Source organism: Pteronotus mesoamericanus, unplaced genomic scaffold (assembly GCF_021234165.1).
Source record: "Pteronotus mesoamericanus isolate MK-2021 breed Mesoamerican mustached bat unplaced genomic scaffold, CSHL_Meso_final contig_116, whole genome shotgun sequence".
Lineage (NCBI taxonomy): Eukaryota > Metazoa > Chordata > Mammalia > Chiroptera > Mormoopidae > Pteronotus > Pteronotus mesoamericanus.
The window spans coordinates 11023899-11043429 of NW_026555027.1; the positions used below are offsets into that span (position 1 = coordinate 11023899).

At 43.7% G+C, this 19531-nt stretch overlaps 1 protein-coding gene across 13 annotated transcripts in view; it reads left to right on the plus strand.

Moving 5' to 3' along the window:
- The window catches only part of PCNT (pericentrin), a 111656-nt gene that overhangs the window by 73486 nt on the left and 18639 nt on the right, over positions 1-19531 (plus strand). For all 13 annotated transcript variants that reach the window (XM_054579336.1, XM_054579400.1, XM_054579354.1 and 10 more), the window contains 10 exons: positions 4150-5055; positions 5943-6134; positions 11046-11774; positions 12596-12698; positions 13793-13947; positions 14851-15045; positions 15777-15956; positions 16576-16771; positions 18269-18491; positions 18841-18991. In XM_054579336.1, the coding sequence (XP_054435311.1) occupies positions 4150-5055; positions 5943-6134; positions 11046-11774; positions 12596-12698; positions 13793-13947; positions 14851-15045; positions 15777-15956; positions 16576-16771; positions 18269-18491; positions 18841-18991 (3030 nt within the window). The remainder of the gene's footprint in view (positions 1-4149; positions 5056-5942; positions 6135-11045; positions 11775-12595; positions 12699-13792; positions 13948-14850; positions 15046-15776; positions 15957-16575; positions 16772-18268; positions 18492-18840; positions 18992-19531) is intronic.

The following is a 19531-nucleotide window of genomic DNA, read 5'->3' on the forward strand; positions in this document are numbered from 1 at the left end:
TTATTGAATAAATTGGATAAGTTTTATAAGTTGTTATTTTTCAGTGAATTTGTTTATTTCATCTAAACCGTCGTATTTCATGGCATGAAGGAGTTTATAATTGTTCCTTATTAACTATTTCCTTATTAATTCATTGAATAAGTTCTGCCCTGATCATTGTTTCTTCATTCCTGATATTGGAGAATTTGTGTTTTCTCTTTTTTTGTAGTCTCAACCTAAAATTTTTTCAGTTTTTTTGATGTTTTTACTAGTTTTCAGCTTTGCTAGTTTTCCCAATTTTTTCTTCTATTTTGATTTCCTTTCTTTCTTTTTTTAAAAAATTTATTCCTTCTATTTACTTTGTGTTTATTTGGCTTTTTCTAGTTCTTTAGGTGGAACCTTAGGTCATTGATTTTATATGACTTTTATTTTTTAATACAACCTTTTCTTATCTTTCAATTTTTCAAAGTTGAAAAAAAATTATGACAGTAAAATTCAGTTTGGGGGTACAGTTCTATGAGTTTTGAAAAATATTTTTAGTCCTATAATCACTGCCATATTTGAGATACAGACTAGCCCCTCACTCAGAAAATCTTGCACTGCCTCCCTAGGCTTGGCAACTGCTGATCTGTTCTTCAGCCCCCTGGCTTGCCTTTTCCAGACCACTGTTTCAAGTCACACAGTATGTGTTTGCTGTTCGTCCATGTTGCGGCACATACCAGTAATTCGGGGATTTTTTTGTTTTTGTTTTTTGATTGCTGAGTAGCATTATGCATGTTCCAAGGTTCGTTTATCCAGTCACTCACTGAGGGATGTTTGGGTTGTTTCTAGGATTTGGTGGTTATGAAGTGAGCTGCTGTTTATATTGATGTGCAGGGTTTTGGGTGCAAATAGCTAGGCCGATTCATAAGTAAATATGTGTTTGAAGAATATATTCATATGTAAACATCACTTTGAAGAAACTGCACAACTGTTTTTTGCAGAATTGCTTTACCATTTTACATCCACCAGAAGTATATGAGGGCTATAGTTAACCACATCTTCATCAGCACTTGGTGTGGTCAGTTTCATATTAGCCATTCTGATTGCTGTACAGTGGTATAGCCTTATAGTTTTCATTTACATTTCCTTAATGCTTAATGATCTTGAGCATCTTTTGATGTAGTTTTTGCCATTCTTATTGTGGTAAACTGTTCAAATTCTCGGCTAATTTTTAAAAGTTGTTCATTTTATGATTGTTGAGCTTTGGGAATTCTTTATATCTTCTTAACACAGTTTTCATATATCTGCAAATATTTACCCACTCTGCAACATGTCTCTTCTCTCCCTTTAAAATGTATTTCACAGAGCAAAAGTTTTAGTTTTAATGAAGGTCAAGTTATTAGCTTTTTAAATAGATCATGCTTTTGAAGCTATGTCTGAGAGCTCTTTGCCTAACCCAAGATACAGAGGTTTTTCTCTTAGAAATTACATGGTTTTGCTTTATATTCAACAAGTGTATGATACACGTTGTTTTTGTTTGTTATTTTTTTTGGACACGGATGTCCAGTTGTTCCAGCACTATTTGTTCAAACATGAATCTTTACTTCATTGAATTGCCTTTACACCATTTACAAAGATGTTTGGATCTATTTTTGACTTCTTTTCGGTTCTGTTCATATAGGTTTCTCTCTATTAATACCACACTATTTCTATTTCTGTAGCTTTATAGTAGAGTCTTGAAATAGAGTTATTGAAGTCAGCCAACTTTTTCTCTTTACAAAATTGAAAAAAAACTCTTGCTGGTATTGTGATTGGGATTGCATTGAATTTATACATTGATCTGGAGAGAATTAACATCCTAACAATTTTGCATCTTCCAATCCATGACATGAACATGTATATATCTCTGTTTGTCTTGTTGACTTCTTTTATTGGTGTGTGTAGTTGTTGTTGTTGTTTTAATTTTAATCCTCACCCAAGGACATGCTTATTAATTTTATTTATTTTTTAAAGGTTTTTTAAATTTTTTAGAGAGAGGGGAAGGGAGGGAGAAAGAAACATCAATGTGTGGTTGTTCCTTACATGCTCCCTACTGGGGACCTAGACTGCAACCTTAGCATGTGCCCTACACTGGAAATCACACCAGTGATCATTTAGTTCACAGGCTGGTGCTCAATCCACTGAGCCACACCAGCCATTGTAGTGTTGTGTAGTTGTCAGCTTACATATCCTGTATATATTTTGTTAGGTTTATACCTGCATTTGTTTGTTGTGCTATCTTGAAAGATATGTTTGTTTAATTTTTAAAAAGTATGCTGTGGTTTTGTTTTGTTTTTTTTTTGTCATTTTATTTATTTATTTATTTATCCTCATCCCAGGACATTTTTCATTGCTTTTAGAGAGAGAGGAAGGAAGGGAGGAACAGAGGGAAAGCAGGGAAAGGGAGAGAGAAAGAGACAGAGACATTGATATGAGAGAGAAACATCAATTGGTTGTTTTCTTGTATTCATGCCGACTAGGGATTGAACCTGCAATCTGGGTATGTGCCCTAACTGGGAATTGAACTTGTGACCTTTCAGTTTACAGGACAGTGTTCCAACCAACTGAGCCACACTGGCCAGGGCTATATTTAATTTTGAATTCCAGTTGTCCACTGCTTATATATAGGAATGCAATTGATTTTTAAAATACAAGGCTTATGTTATATGACCTTGTTAAATTCACAAATTCTAGATTTTTTGTTGTTAAGTCTTTGGAATTTTTTATGTGGACTGGCACGTCATCTGCAAATAGGGACAGTTTAATTTCTACCTTTCCTGTCTGTATGCTTTTCACATTTTTTCCTTGCCTTAGGAGCTAGTTAGGACTTCCAGTGCTATGCTGAGTAACAGGAGTCAGAGTGGACATTTTTGCCTTGTTTTTATACCTCATGGGAAAACATTTAGTCTTTTACTGTTAAGTGTGATATTAGCTGTAGGTTTAAAAAAAGATATTACTTAAGTTGAGGAAGTTCTTCTACATTCCTTGTTTTCTGGAGTTTCGTGCTTTTATTTTTTAATCAAAAATGGTGTTGAATTTTGCCAAATCAGTTTTTTCTGCATCAGTTGATAAAATCATGTGAATTTTCTTCTATGGATTTTTAATATGGTGGGTTATATTGATGGGTTTTCAAATATTGAACCAGCCATGACTCCCTAGAATCTCACTTGGTCCTGGTATATATTCTTTTCTTATTTGATGATTTCTATTTATTAGTGTTTTGTTAAGAATTTATGTGTCTATATTCATCAGGAATATTGGCCTGTGGTTTTATTGTGATACCTGTTTTTGGCATCATGGTAATATTTGCCTTATTGAACGAATTGTTCCTTTTTCTGTTTTCTGGAAGAGACTATAGAATTGGTACTATATATATTCTTTAAATGTTGAGTAGAATGGTTGAGTGAAACTATTCGGCCCTGGCAAGTTATTTTTTAAGTTATAGATTAATTTTTTTAGTAGTTATGAGACAGTCAAATTAACTTTCATACTGGGAAATTGTTGGCCATTATTTATTGAAGATTTCTTTACTCTCTTCTGGAGCTCCAGTTACAAATATGCCAAACCATATACACGTCCCCGCATGTGTACACAGTGTGGGAGCATGTGGTGTGCCCCGTGAATGAGGTAAAGAGTCACATTCTTCATTACTTAAATTCCCTAGCCTAATTTTATCACTTTTGTTCTTACTCTGTTGTTAGAATGACACCTGAAATCTAAACTCTTCCTTTAGGAAAACCAAACGAATCAGTACTTTAAATATTAACTAAATATTTGTTTAAATGGTGGTGAAATACTAGTATAAAGGTGTCATTGACTGAGGAGTGACCAAGTTACAGAGGCCCCTGAATTCTGATGGCTGGGGCTGGGGGCTGAGCGCTGTGGCCCCAATTGGAGTGTCTGAACTGCCCAGCAGCGATAGGATTTTCCTTTTTACCAGTTGGAGATACTGAAAGTAGTTGGGGTACAGCATTTGGGGTTTCTTTTAAATATTGACTGTGATTTGGTGACATTGTTAGTTTGTTCCTTCAGCTGTTCTGTTTTCATGCTGTGAAGCCTCCACTTCTGACAGTGAATTCACAGCTGTAAGTTGAGAGGGGGTTCTGAAGTTCATATGTAGTTTGCTTCTGAAATGTGCTCTTTCCCCAGGTTATGTACAGTAGAAGCTCTGAAGTGGAGGAATTGAAGTCCATTATTGAGACTTTGCAGGAGAACCAGGAGCGGCTGCAGAAGGATAAAGCAGAGGAAATCGAGCAACTGCACGAGGTCATCGAGAAGCTGCAGCGGGAGCTGACCCTTGGAGGGCCTGCCGAGCATGAGCTTGGTGATAGCCAAGCCGAGGACCTCCAGAGTGAGCTGGCACATGGGCTGTTGTGCCTGCAGGCTGAGGGAGCTGAGGCCCAGGCTGCGCTGCAGGCTGAGCTCCAGGCTGCCCTTGTGGCCAAGGAGGCCTTAAGCCAGCTGCTGGCTGAGCAGGAACACCAGCACGGCCAGGCCCTGGAGGCCCTGCAGCAGCGCCTGAGGGTTGCGGAGGAGGCTGCCGCGAGGCAGCTAGCCCAGCTGGGGCATAGCTCGGCCCTGCAGGAGGCTGAGATACAGGGCTTAGCCTCTCAGATTCAAGAGTTTGAAGCTGCCCTCAAAGCAAAGGATGCAGAGATTGCCCAGAAAGATTTGGAAATTGAGACTATGAACAGAAGGCGATCAGCCCACTCCACCGAACTAGAGGCCATCCTGTTGGCCTTTTCCCGCCTGCGCCGCACCCTGGAACAGCAGCCCCTGGGTGCCATGCATGAGCCCCCTGAGCTGCTGAGGCTCAGAGTGCAGTGCGTCCGCCTCAGCCGCCAGCTGCAGGCGCTGAACCAGCAGTTTCTGAGGTGTCAGAAGGAGCTGGACAAGCAGCAGGCAAGCAGGGCCCCTGTGCTCCCTTGTGTGAAGGACAGCTTCCAGGGACGTATGGCCAGGGGTGACAAGGCCTCATGTGATGAAGAGCTGGAACAGGATGAGAGCAGCAGACAGCAACCTGTGGCCTCCTGTGGCCAAGGCAGTGATCCACAGGTGGGCCTGGCTCCTCTGTAGTCCCACAGGTGCAGCCTGCGTGCAGAGAGCTGGGGTGCGCCGTGGGAGCTGGGGTGTACTTGGCTCCTGCAGAAGGCCCTCACCCACGCAGCTGGTGGCCGAGCACTGGGGCTGGACCAGAGGGAGCTGGAGGCTCTGTTAAGGAAACTGGATTCTTTTTCTTACTGTCCTACTTTGTGTCTCTTTTAATTAACAACTGTTTTCTCTGTGCTGGGCAACTGGGGAAGCAGTTTCCAGTGGGTGCCTATTGCCAGGGAGGGGAAGTGAGTCCTCAGTGTGTGCTGTCTGGGGTCCTGGCCCATTTACAATCCATAGACTCTCAAGTCAGGACGTACGTACACAGTGCGACTAGGCTGGGTTTTGCTGTTTGTACAATTTTAAACCTAATTGCTGTAAGTGATTTAAGCTTTCTAAAACACTTTTTTTTTTCTGATAGAGAACATCCCGTGATATGGAGCTAAGCCTGTGTTAGATGTCTAATCAAATGGTTTATCTTTTATTAATATTTCCAGTGTAAAATATTTCAAGGTCTTTTTTTCCTGGCCGGGAGGGCAGCACGCTTCAGTTTGTGTTTGAGTAGAACTCTGAGGATCACTGCCCGCTGCTCCATCAGCTCGGTGTTCTGTGTTGAGCAGACCCCATTCTGTCACAGCTGCTGCCCGTGCCCTCAGAGCCCTCGGCCTCTAGCACATCTTGACCTGTTGCGGTTTATGAGCAGGAACAGGACTGCTGCATGGCTCTGGGCTCATGCCTCAGGGCTCCCAGAACATGAAGCCACCCCACAGCTGGCCATCCTGCACTTGTGACATTCCATGTGTTCAGCATCATCTTTATAGCATTGTCATTGTTTTTTCATCTTATTGTAGAGCCCAGTGAAGGCTAATCAGCAGTCTGCCAAAGCCCTGGTGACGGTAAACCACACGGGTCTCCACGAACAAGACAGCGTGATGTCAGTGCTAACAGTTTGCCAAAGGCAGCTGGAGTCTGAGCTGCTCCTGGTGAAAAACGAAATGCAGTTGAGTGCTGAGGACCATGGCAAAGCATCAGGGACATTGAAGGTACTTGGCCCCTTTCAGGAGAGATGGGCACAGCAGACATGGAGCCAACCATGGGCTGTCTGCTGGCATTGTTGCTGCAGTGACACACACACACAACATACATTGTAGACAGTGACATGTTCTCTGAATCCATCATATTCTCATAGCTGTTCAGGTTTGTTTTGAAGTTTTCTCTGTGTTTCATTTAAGCGCTCTCTAGGAGCTTGATTTGCATTTCTCTAATGAATAACGCTAGTCGGTATCTTTTTGTGTGCTTATTGACCCTTTGTATATCTTCGGAGAAATGTCCGTTGCTCATTTTTAAATCAGGTTGTTTTTTCGTTGACTTTCAAGAATCCTCTATATATTTGGGATATTAATCTCTTTTCAGATGTATGATATGCAAATATTTTCTCCCATTATGTGGGTGCCTCTTTTTTCTAGGTATAGTGTCTTGATGCACTAATATTTAAAAATTTGAAGTCCGGTTTGTCTTGTCTTTTGCTACCTGTGCCTTTAGTGTCATATCCGAGAAATTATTGCCAAATCCAAAGTTGTAAAGCTTTTGTCCTATGTTTTCTCAGTTTTATAGTTATAGGTCTTCTTAGTTTTATAGTTATAGTGTAAGTTTTTGATCCATTTTGAGTTAATTTTTGTGTACAGTGTTTTGTAAGGATCCAACTTTATTCTTTTGCATGCAGATATTCAGTTTTCCCAGCACCATTGTTGAAAAGACTGTCCTTTCCCCATTGAATGGGTCTTGACAACCTTACTGAAAATCATTTCACAATATCTGTGAGGGTTTACTTCTGGGCTATTTTGCTTCCTTGGTCTATATATCTTTATTATGCTAGTACCAGTGTTTTGATTTCTGTAGCTTTAACTTTAAAAATCAGGAAGTGTGAGTCCTCCAGCTTTGTTCTTTTTCATGATAGTTTTGGCTATTCTCTGGTCCTTTAAGATCTTGTATAAATTTCAGGATGGGTTTTTCTATTTCTCAAAAAAAAAAAAGTTACTGGCATTTTGATCTGTAGGTCGCTGTATATTATCAGCATCGTCACAATATCAGGTCTTTCAGTTCGTAAACATAATGTGCTTTTTCAATTCAGTTATGTCTTCCTTAATTTCAACAGTGTTTTTAGTTTTTCATTGTAGAAGTCTTTTGCCGCCTTGGTTTATTCTTTTCTTTTCTTGGCTGTTGATATTATAAATGGAATTGTTTTCCTTAATTTCCTTTTCAGATTGCTTATTGTTTATGTGTAGATGCAACTAATTTTTGTATGTTGACTTTGTATCCAGAGACTGCAGAATTTACTTAATTTTTAACAGTTTTTTTTTTGTGTATGGAATCTTTAGGATTTTCTTAAATATAAGATCATATCATCTATGAACATAGTTTTACTTCTTTCTTCCCAATTTGGATGCATTTTTTTTTTCTTTTTCTTCCCCAATTGCTCTGGTTAGAAGCGAAAGTAGGCCTTCTTTCCTTGTCCTTAGAGAAAAATTTTTTAGTCTATCACCATTGAATATGCTTTCCACTGTGTTTTTATCATGTATGGCTTTTATTATGTTAAGATTTTTTTCTATTCCTAGTCATGTTGAATGATTTTTATCATGAAAGGGTGATGAATTTTGTCAAATGCTTTTTGTGCATCAATTGATTGTGTGACTTCTTTCATTCATTTTCTAATGTGGTATATATTACATTGATTTTCCTATGTTGAACTGCCCTTGCATTCCAGTAATAAATACCACTTAATCATGGTATATAATCTTTTTAATATGCTATTGAGTTCATTTTTCTGGTATTTTGTTGAGGATTTTTGCATAAATGTTCATAAGGTATATTCATTTATAGTTTTCATTTCTTGTACTGTTTGGCTTTAGTATCAAGGTAATGCTGGCCTCATAGATTGAGTTCAGAGGCATTCTGTCTGCTTCTGTCCTGTGAAAGAGACTTCAGAGAACTGGTATAATTTCTACCTTAAATGTTGGTAGGATTCACCAGTGAAGCCCTCTGAGCCTGTTGCTCCCTCCTATTCAGTTTATTGGGAAAGGCTGAAGGATTAATAGTAGTTCTTTAAATGTTTGAGTAGAATTCACCAGTGAATCCATCAGATCTGGGCTTTGTTTTGTTGGAAGATTTTTGAGTGCTGATTGTTTCCTTCTTTGTCTCTTATAATCTCTTTTTTGGTTTAAATATATTTTGTTATTAATATAGCCATCCCTGCTCTTTTTGGGGGTTAATATTTGCATAGAATATTTTTTTCCCATTGTTTCACTTTCAGCCCATTCACATCTTTGGGTCTGAAGTGAGCTTCTTGTAGACAACATGTAGCTGGGTTGTGTGTTTTTATTCATTCTACCAATCTCTCTTTGATTGGAAGGCTTTAATTCATTTACATTTAAAGTAATTACTGATAAGGAGGGATGCACTCTTGTTATTTTGCAAATTGTTTTCTATATACCTTATAGGGTTTTGGGGTTTTATTTATTTATTTTTGGGTCCCTCATTTTCTTCAATATTGTCTTCCCTGCGTGCAGTTGATTTTTTACAGTAAAATAATTAAATTCCTTTCTCATTTCTCTTTTTGCATATTGTATAGCTATATTCTTTGTGGTTACCATGAGGATTACATTTAGCATCCTAACATCATAACACTCTAATCTGAATTTATACCTGCTTAACTTCAGTAACGTAAAAACTCTGTTCCTTTACAGCTTCTTCCCCACCCTTTTTGGTTTTTGATGTCACAAAATTACATTTTTATATCTGTGTGCCCCAAAACAAACTAATAATTCTTTTAAATGCATTCAACTCTTAAATTATGTAGGAAATAAATGAGGGGTTACAAACTAAGTTTATAGTGATATTCTTTTAGATTAGTATTTTCTTAGAAATATTTAAATTATGATGAAAAAATGTGGAGTTAACCAACCATTATTGCAGTAACATTAGTTTTTATAAGCCCATATATTTATCTTTATTGAGATCTTTATTTCTCCATGTAGTTTGAGTTACTGTCTAGTGAGTGTCCTTTCATTTTACCCCACAGGACTCCCTTGAGTATTTCTTGCAGATCTAGTGGTAATGGACTCCCTCAACTTTTGTTCACCTGAGAATGTCTTAATTTCTTCCTTACTTCTGAAGTCGTTTTGCTGGATATTAAATTCTTTGTTAACGGTTTTTTGTTTAATTCTTCTTGCACTTTGAATATATTGATCCACTGTCCTCTGGCCTCTAAAGTGCCTGATGAGAATTCTATAGATAATCTTAATGAGGATCGCTTGTATATGATGAGTCATTTTTGCTGCCTTTAAAATTCTGTCTTTTGAAAGCTTGATTATAATATATCTCAATGTGGACCTCTTTGAGTTCATCTTACTTGGAGTTTGTTGATCTTGGATATTTATATTCATATCTTTTCATCAAATTTGGGAAGTTTCCAGTCACTGTGTCCTCAAATATTCTTCTGCCTTCTCTTTGTCTTTGGATTCCCACAGCGAGTATGTTGATCCACTTGGTGGTACCCCACAGGTCCCTTAGGCTCCATTCACTTTTCTCATTTTTTTTTTTTTAATTTTCCTCAGACTCAATATTTTCCATTGTTCTACTTTTGGGTTCACCAGTTTTTTTCTTCTGCCTCTGCAAATCTGCCTTTGAATCCCTCCAGTGAATTTTTTTAATTTCAGTAATTGTAGTTTTCAGCTTCATAATTTCTTTTTGGTTTCTTTTTAGGTTTTCTATGTCTTTATTGATGGTTCTGTTTTGTTATACATTAATTTTTTTTTTACTTTGTCCACACCTCCTTTGTCTAATTCTTCGTGCATCTTTGATACAGTTTCAAAGTCTTTGTCTACTAGATCTTGCTATCAGGTCTTTTTCAGGGATAGTTACTGTCGAATGGTTCCTCTCCTCTGAATGAGCCATACTTACTGTTTCCTTGTATGCCTGATGATTTTTGTTGTAGTTGTCATTGTTATTGAACACTGAACATTTGAATATATATGGCAAATCTGGAAATCAGAAATCTCCCTCTTCCTTACAGTGTCGGGGCGGGGGAGGGGAGCGGGGGGTGTGTGTGTGGTTGTCTAGGCTGTCTCTGCTGAGGATCAGCCTGAGGTGATAACTTAAGCTCTTCTCAGGCCTTTTCCTAGCCTGCACCTTTTCCTGGATACACAGTCACTTTCTAATTTCCTCTGTGTATGTAATTGACTTTGAATGTCCCAAGTTTTTAATTTCTTCCCCAAAAGAAAAAACAGGGGGTAGAAAAAAGGCACCAGCCCTATAAATCTTCTGGTGCTCACTTCAGCCAGAGGGGTAGAGACTGCAACCATGGCCTCCTGCCTCTTCTGCGCCTCTGTGATCAGAAGCGGCAGCCGGAGCACAGATCCCCGCTGGTGTCCCTTTGGCCCACCCTGACTTCCACAGTGTGTGTACCAGCTGCTTCAGAAACACACACACAATTGCCTGCTTTACGTTTGGGAGTGGGAGACACGTAGCTGCTCTTCTTCTAAGAGGTCAAATTGGCCCAAATTGACTACAGTTTAACATCCAGGCCTTCCCCTGGAAGTTGTAAACCTTCAGTAGGCTCTGTGGTTCCAAGATCGTTACATCAGACAAGAGCTTGCGACTGTAGTTGATGTCCAGGTGGGGAGACCAGACCCTTAGTGCTTACGGCTGTGCCATCTTCCCAGAATCCTCTCCAACAGTTGCCCTTTAGGCACAGAGCCTTAAGCTCTGATTCTGTCTTTAAAAATTTTTTAAGCTTGAAATCTTAAGGAGTCTAAAGGAACCAAAGGGCTCATCACAGAATCTCATTATTAAATGTTCAGTTTCTGAAATTGGTTCATAAAACTGGTGCAGAGAGACAAATCTTACACTGTGTAATGCCATTATTTTACTGTATGCATGTTCTGTCTTTCCTGTAGGTTAAGGAACGACTACTGAAAGATTATAAGCTGCAGAAAGTTGATGTCATAACTCAGGTGAAACAGCTTCAAGAAAAACTGAATCATCTAGTATACTCTATGAACCTCCAGAATGTCCAGACAGAGGATTTCAACTCTCAACAGCCATTGGCATTTTCTCATGTTGTAGAAAACAGTTCAAGTGGTAGTTCTACGAATGGTGAAGAAACTGACCAGTCATCTCCTGTTGATACAATTCATATCAGTAAAATCCCACAAGATCTAATTGACATTATTGGAAATCAGGATTCATTGATAAGAAGAAATGAAATGCCACATGTTCCCATGGAAGACAAGGGAGATTTGCAGGATGGGTCACTTTGTTTACAGGCGAGCTTGCCTAGTAGCTCCCGTGACTTAACCTACACCGAGGAGGCTGAGCCTTTGAAGAGTGCACTCAGTGCAATGGACCTGTCCTTCTGGAGCTCCCCTGAGGTTGTCAGGAAGGACTCAACCCTTGAGCCACTGTCCAGCCTGCCCGTAACCCCCTGCTTGGACGCCATGAGCCAGCGCAACCTGGATACCTCCCTGAGGGACAGAACAAGCCCCTCACTGCTCCAGGCTGACCAGTCGGGGCTACTTTGTTCCCCCCGCAGGACAGCAGCAGTAAAGGCCCCTTGTTGGGCAGAGTCATCATTGGCCACAGACAGGGCTCCCTCTGCTGACCATCACGTGCGTCGTTCAGCTATGGTAGGTTTGCTTCCTGGGTGCTGTCCTGGTTCAGTGTATGTAGGGTGCCCAGGGCCCCAGTATGTTCCCATGGGATTGTGTCTGCATGACCCATGGTGTCACAGCAGCAGCCATTGTTGGTTCACCTCCTGCAGTCCTGTGGGCTGGGTGTGGGTGAGCACCTCATAGCCCCCGGTCAGCTGTATGTACGGTCAGCTTTCTGCAGGACTGACCCTAATCTACTGTAATATGAACATCTAGATCCTTGAGTGATTTTTGAAAATATATGTGATGTTTTTGTCCTACTCAGAAATAATGCTGACTTTGAGAAGTACAGTCATAAACTCATCTTTATGTATAGTTTGCATATAGGCTCTTTGTTTAAAATGTATTTTTTAGATTTGTTTTTAGTTATATTGCATATTTAACAGGTTCCACATGTAATGCTAATTAATTTCAAAAACATTTCAGTTTATTATTTTTGTTAGATTATATCTTCCCTAACATGATTTTGATAATTTTGTTTTATCTTGAGTTAGAAAAAATGAAAAATTAAGGGATATGTTTTATTTGAAGTATCCATATTCTACAATTTTCTACAAAAATATCTGAAATATTTGCTAGTGATTTCATTAAAATATTTTAGAGAACTGTGGGTGAATTTGATCAAATTGTTAGAAGCCTATGACCTCAATATGTCCATAAGCTTTGGACACTTTTGTTTGGGTTCTTTGTGGGAAGATAAATTCAGGCCTTAGAAATCTGTTTCCATCTGACAAGTTCAACTCCATGATGTAATAAGTTGTTACTTTATAACCATTTAAAATTCTACCCTTGAACAGGAGAAAGATGTTGAGGATTTTATCATAACATCTCTTGATTCTCAAGAAAAGTCAAGATTATCTCCTCTTGGGTTAGAAGGAAAAAGCAATGGCAGTGAAAACAGTGAGTTTGTCATCACTATTTTTTTTAAACTATTTTTACAGTTTCAGAGTCCACAGAGCACTGAGAATTCCTGCGTATCCTTCACAGATCCCCCAGCATTATCATTTACCTTGTTTGCTGTGTGTACTGCCTGTCTCTTCCTGTTTGTTTCTCCCTTTCTTTTGTGTTTGAACATTTCTTGGCCTGTTTGAGAACCTAGACTGCTCAGCAGGGCATCCCCTCTGGAAGCTCAGTGCTGAGGGGCCTTGCCAACAGCCCCCCAAAGTTCTCCCTGCCCCAAACTGGGTCCTGGTGGGAAGGAGCAACCAGATCTGAGACTGCTTCTCCATCAGGTGCCGCCTCTATTTTCCAGAGCATATGCTCCAGCTGTCCTGGACCACGGGGTTTAGGAATGGATCAGAGGCTTGCACTCTTCTGATAGGTTTTGAATTCTGATTTAAGGACCTCATTCTGTTAGAGGTTTCTAGAGCCTCTAATTCTAGACCTGGTTCAGGGTTACTCAGTCCTACTGGCTGGTTTTAGGGCCATCTACCCCTCCCTCCACCCCACGCATGCTGTGCATGGTCACCTTTGTCTGACCAGACATCTGCTGCTTGTCCAGTTGCTCTCACCCTGTCCTTGCAGTTAGTATCTTTCACTTCCTCTCTCTCTGTCTTCTAGGGCTGGGATGTCACCCTGTCTTTACCCCTCCTTGGGTTTGTGCATGTCTGTTGGCTGCAGCACTTGCTCTGTCTTTTAGGGATGAGGAAAACACATCCACATCTGGGTAAAAATGGCTGAAATACCCATAAGGTTTACGTTACAATCATGAATATTAACATTTTAAACATGCAAAATATACTTTATTAATGCCCATAGTTCTCATCTGATGTTTTTATAAAAATATTTTTACCACCTTTGTAGTTTGTTGAATTTTTTTTTCTGGTTTTTTTTGAGAGAAGAGAGGATCACAACCGTAGCTTTCTGGGTGTTTTGGGGCCCAGCCACACAGGTTAGTGAGGTGTCTGACACCCCTCTACACTCTGCAGAGTAGCCATAGAAATGCCTCTCAGAGAACTGCAGCTTTAGACCCTGATTTGGTGCTATGTTTTTAGGTAATGACGCTGGCTGTGGAGAGATACTAAACCAAGGTTCGACAGGACTGGAAGCCCTCACTGCCAGTCCTGCGGTGCCGCCCCCTGCCTCAGGAAGCTTCCAACACCTGCCAGAAGCCATGAAGGAGAAGGAAGTCCACCCAAAGCAAGTTAAGGTAACGGGCAGTGTGAGCAGTGTGCAAGGTGCAGTGGTGGGCTCCCTCCCTGGCCCGCTCTGTAACTGTGCCGTGGGACTCGGGGTGATACATGAGGGTCACGCTCTGCTTAGACAGTGCAGCTTCAGCTCTGTCCTGCTTTTATGCGTCATGTAAGTGAGGCGCGTATTGGTCCTAACACCAGCTTCTCCACAAGGATAGCCCTCGGAAGCCGCCTTCCTCCTCTCTCAGGCTCTTTGGGCAGGACACAGATGGTCAGTGAGTGTGTCCCAGCTTCCCACTGCTCTATAATAAAGGATCCTCTCCTGTGCTCACAGACCCTGCAGGCAGGGACTCAGACAAGGGCGCATTGGGGTCTGTCTCTCTGCACCGTGTATCTTGGGGCACTGCAGATCCAAAGTGGTCAGTAGCTGGCCTGGTGCCATCTACAGGCACCTTGTCCCCTGAGGCAGCACCCATCAGTTTGGACACATGTACCCACTTCCCATGAGGCTTCCTTACAGAGTGACAGCTGCAGTCCCAGGAGAGCCAGGAGAGCGCGCGGGGTCCTCATAACCTGTCCCCGGGAATGACCAGAGGCCCTGCCCTGAGCTCCTCTTAGGCTTAGAGGAGGGATGGTGTCCACTGGGCAGGAACAGGTGGGATACCTAAATCATAGGGGTTGTCCTTTGAGTGGCTTATACAGGACTCATTGTTTCAAGACCAGTTTTCTCTTCTGTATGGTGGTTATGGGGGAGGAAAGTGAAAACCTCACAGAACGGCAGGCTCTGCTCTTTGGTACAAAGGTCATACTAGTGCTGTGCAGGCAGCCCCAGTGAGTGTTCACAATGAGGGCAGGACAGTGAATGAATGAGGGCTTTCAAACTGCTTTTCCTTCTTTCTGAAATGCTTGTCCTGTTGTAGGCTTTGCTGCAGATGGTGTATGATGAGAGCCACCACATCCTGGCCCTATCCGAATACCATGGATACCCCAGTGCACTGAGCAAGGGCGAGCCAAGCGCCCCCATCAAGCGCTTCCTGAGGGGGGGCCAGGGCCTATTGGAGACAGTGCCCGCCCTGAGGGGGCATATGACCTCAACACCCCAACAGGGAGAGAAGGTACAGAGCTGTTTATGTAAGAGGAGAGAAACGGTGGTCTTGGACCAGTTTGAGGGAATTGTCTTGCCAGAGAAGCCGGAATAGGGAACAAGTGGTGGTCAGTGGCTGCAGGAAGACCATGCTCTTGACCAGCTACCCTCTCGCTCACATTCCTGGGCACCAGCTGCGTGCTCGCCTGTTCTGAGCCCTGCAGGGCAGCAGTGGCCTCCAGAAGGTGGATGTGGGGGCCGGGCCTGAGCCTACAGAGTATCAGTGTCTGACACGCAGTCAAGGAGCCAGGGTGGCCAGGAGAGGAGACAGTGTGGAGGTGAGGGCCAAATGTGAACCTCGTCCAAAGGGAGCCAACCTTCCGTGGGCTTTGGAGGAAGCAGTGAGCAGGACTCCAGGCTGGACCTGCAGGGGAGAGGGTCCCAGAGCAGGTGGCCTGCGGGTGCAATGCCCACACCCTGTGCAGTTGTGTGCACTGGTGCACACACACACCTGATGGCACTTCCGGCCTCAGGCCTACCCTACAGACCCAGGGCCTTGTGTTGGAAAAAGAGGTTTGCCTGCTGACTTTGCTTGACCTTATTTTCACATTGTCTTCAGTAGTTTCTTCTCAGCTGGGATGGCAGCATCAGCCTTTTGTGCCCTGGATGGTCCTGGGTGCTAATGTGTCTCCTCTCCTGGCAGGGTGGCTCCTGTTCTAACCTGCAGATGCATCCATGTAAACACCGAGCTTCTTGTTCCAGTTTCAGGAACCTGCTGATACCTGCCTTGACTGGAGAGGAGAATTCCTGCAGGTTGTCCAGGAGGCATTTGAAAAGGAGCGGGAGATGTTGACGATGGAGCTGCAGCCACAACTCTGTGGTGCTGGCCCCAGGGCCGATGGCGCCCTGGTGGAGAGGCTGCAGAAAGTGGTCCAGGAGCAGGTCAGCTTGGGCCTGGGTTACCTCAGAGCCTACCCCTGTTTCACCTGACCTGGGAGCATGCCAGTGCCTGAGGGAAGACCCTATTTCATACCAAGTGTAACACCGTGTGTTTCTGCATGAATTCTACAACGTGGAACGAAAGTCACATGTCCCTACCCTCCTATATACCTTACACTGTTCTAGAAATAACTGGCCTTTTTTGAAAGCAAAAACACTTCTAGGCCGCCCGGCCCCAAGTTGTGAGCACTGAGCTTATGGTTAGAGCTCGGGGGTGTCGGCACTATGAAAGCCTTGGGAGTCCTGTTGCCACCAGTTCCCTTGTAGGAGAGGGCATGAGTCCAGGCACAGGGTACATGGCAGGTCACAGTGGTCCCTGAGCACAGACCAGGCCTAGAGACTGGGACCAAGGTATGGGGGGCGGGGGCTCCCTCATGTCCTTGGAGACTGTTTATACCGGCAGCACTGGAGGCCTGAATGTGCAGACGGCGGGCTGATCCTGCCCGAAGCTGCCAACACTTGGGACACGCTCTCTCCTCATCCTGTTTCCCAATGTGGGTGGGCTCCCCCTCCCTGCAGAGCCTTCCTATCTGACTGCTGTCCCTCCTTTGCCCGGCTCCAGGGGGACCTGCAGGAGAAATCCTTGGAGCACCTACGTCAGTCCGACAGGAGTAGCTTGCTGTCCGAGATCCAGGCCCTGCGAGCCCAACTGCGGCTGACACACCTGCAAAACCAGGAGAAGCTGCAACAACTGTGTGCAGCACTGACCAGTGCGGAGGCCCGCGGGAGCCGGCAGGAGCACCAGCTGCGCCGGCAGGGTGGGTGCAGCAGCTCGGTTCCCTGCCCTGAGAAACATACCCACCTGAGGTTCACCTGGTGGGTGAGGTGGCACACAGATTAGCGAAGCCCCTTTGGACTCTTAAGAGCTAGATCTGGTGGCAGCAGTGACATCCGGGTTTCTTCAGGTCCCTGATTGCAGGGACTGTCAGCCTCATCATCAGAACACTGTGGCTGCAGATTTCTCGGTTCATAAAAACTCTGACTAAAAATAACACTGAGAGACCAGTCAGGACAAGAGGCTTTGCCAAGGGTCCCTGCAGGCGGTGAGGGGCCTGATGTCTGAGCAGGTGTGCTGGGCACCAGCAGGACCACATCTGGGAGAGTCCCTAGAGCTTTAACTGGGCTTAAGTTACTGTTGTAGCTTGTACATTTAGAGTCTTTGGGTTGGGTTTTTTTGTTTGTTTGTTTTTTAAGTAGACACTCGAATCACCTGTGAATAAAAAAACCTGTTAAAAAAAAAATCACCTGTTATTTTTCCCATCTACTCCCTTTTTTTGCTGACTATTGGTCAGGCCCTTTAGCAAGCCATCAATGGAGTGCCTGGCACTGTTCCTGGCTGCAAGGCAAGCACTCCATGTCTTACCCTTAAATAGGACATTAACACTGGTCCTCATAGATGCCCTCTGTCAGTTCTGGCAAATCCCTCCTCTTTCTAGGCTTGGAAGCTGAATGACCACCAGCCAAGTCTGTCTAGGGGAACAGCCTTACATCCTAGTTGTGACTTCTCATCATGGTACATTATCCTTCATACATTTCTGGGCTGGTTGTGCTCGTATTCTGCATTCATGAGGGATACTAGTCTGTAGTCTGGTTTTGGTATTGGAGTAATGCCAGCCTTATGAAGGATTGTTACACGTCCACTCCCCTACTGTTTTCCAGAGGCGTTTTTATAGAACTGGGTTTATTTCTTCCTTAAGTTTTGAGAGAATTGTCGAGTGAGGCCATCTGGGCTGGAGTTGCCTGTGTTGGGAGGCATTTAGCATAGGAATGGCAGTTGAGATGGCATTTTAGAATGACCACAGGGATGGTCACACTAGCTTTTCTGCATTAGGCAGGGTAGGCTCTGAGCAGCCACCCACATGCAGGTCCATTTTGCCTTAGCTCCAAACTCTGCCTCCTGGGAGAACCCAGATCTGAACTACAAGGGCAGAGAGGGCATGTGGACCACCCAGGGGAGCCACGTTGTGTTTACATGGCCTTCATGGCCCGTGTGAGTTATGCATGCTCTCTGCCCAAGAGTCTGTGGGTGCTCCCAGGCAGTGGGGCAAGCCCTGGTGCCATGCATGATAGGAGGAACCAGCAGCAGGCAGAAGGAATGTGTCCCTGAATGTCCTGGCTCCATCAGAAGCAGTGGTTTTTAAGTTGCAGAAACTTCATTCTCCCCATCCCCTTACTGGCTTATCTGTAATTAAATCATCTGCACAACTCTCTTTGGACTAATAAATAATGCTATTTCATGTTCTTTAATCTTTTAGTTGAGTTACTGGCATATAAGGTTGAGCAGGAAAAATGTATAGCAAGTGATCTACAAAAAACCCTCAGTGAAGAACAAGAGAAAGCAAATAACGTCCGAAAGCTGCTGGTGGTGGAGCAGAACACAGTCAAAACTTTGAAATCTGAGCTTTGTGAATGTAAACAGGACAACGAGAGGCTGCTGAAGTCCCTCAACGATGTACAGATGGAGGTTCTCCAACTGAGGTATGACACTGCCTTCGTGATGTGCAGCCGCTAGCCCCCAGGCTGTTGTCAGGCCTTTTGCTGAAGAATAAATGGAAATTATGTAGTTCCCACCACATCTTTCTTGGCAGTGAGGCAGCAGAGCCTGTGGTGCCGTGACTTGTATGGCGTGCTCAGGAGGTGTTGGGCAAAAGCACCCTGCTCCCCTGGGTTTAGTAGCAGGAAGGCGGGACTGAGCATGTGTGCAGATAGTGAGGAAGCAACAGGGCCTGCCTGCCTCATCCTAGAAGCCCTCAGCCCTTGACGGCTGGCCCCTGTCCCTTCAGAGCATTATGCAGTGTGGGGCATGACGGCCTCTTTCCTTGCACAGGTCCATACTGGACAGCAAGGAGAATGACCTGAAGGCCACACTTCAGGAGCTAGAGGACGAGCGTGCGAAGGAGCGTGCCCTGCAGAGCCGGCTGGAGCAGGAGCAGCTGCAGCACCTGCAGAGGGAAGGCCAGAACTCCAAGGCCTTGGAGGTGAGGGGACCGCCCTAGTCACCACACCAGCCAGGGATGGGAGCTGGGAGGCTGTTCTCTTTGATGTTGCCTTTATTCTTGTTGGGAACAGTGACCCCTGGTGACAGGGTTTTTGAGACAGCGAGGGAGGGCTGCATCTTTGGATAAAACACTCAACGTCTTTGCAGTGACTGTGTGATGACCGTTATGCTGGCACTGTGCCACTCACAGTCCCCACCATCTCTGGGAGCTTGCATCTGCAGGGCAAACACAGCCTCCTCGTTTTACTGGCCTTCATATGAGGCGCAGTCTCAGAAAACCATGTCAGCCAGATAAATGGCAGTGACCCAGCTCCTGTGCGTGATGCATGACGTGTGTGTGAATCGGTGCTTTGTTTGGCAGCTCAATGACCACATTTCCAGCAGGTGTTCTATAGTTCTGGGCAAACTGACTGTCAGTTCCCCAGTTAGAATGAAGCTGTCTTTCAGTAACACAGATCATGACTCAGCGCAAACTGTATCTGTGTGTCTTCTAGTGTCCTGGGTGTTTTGGTTCTAAGGA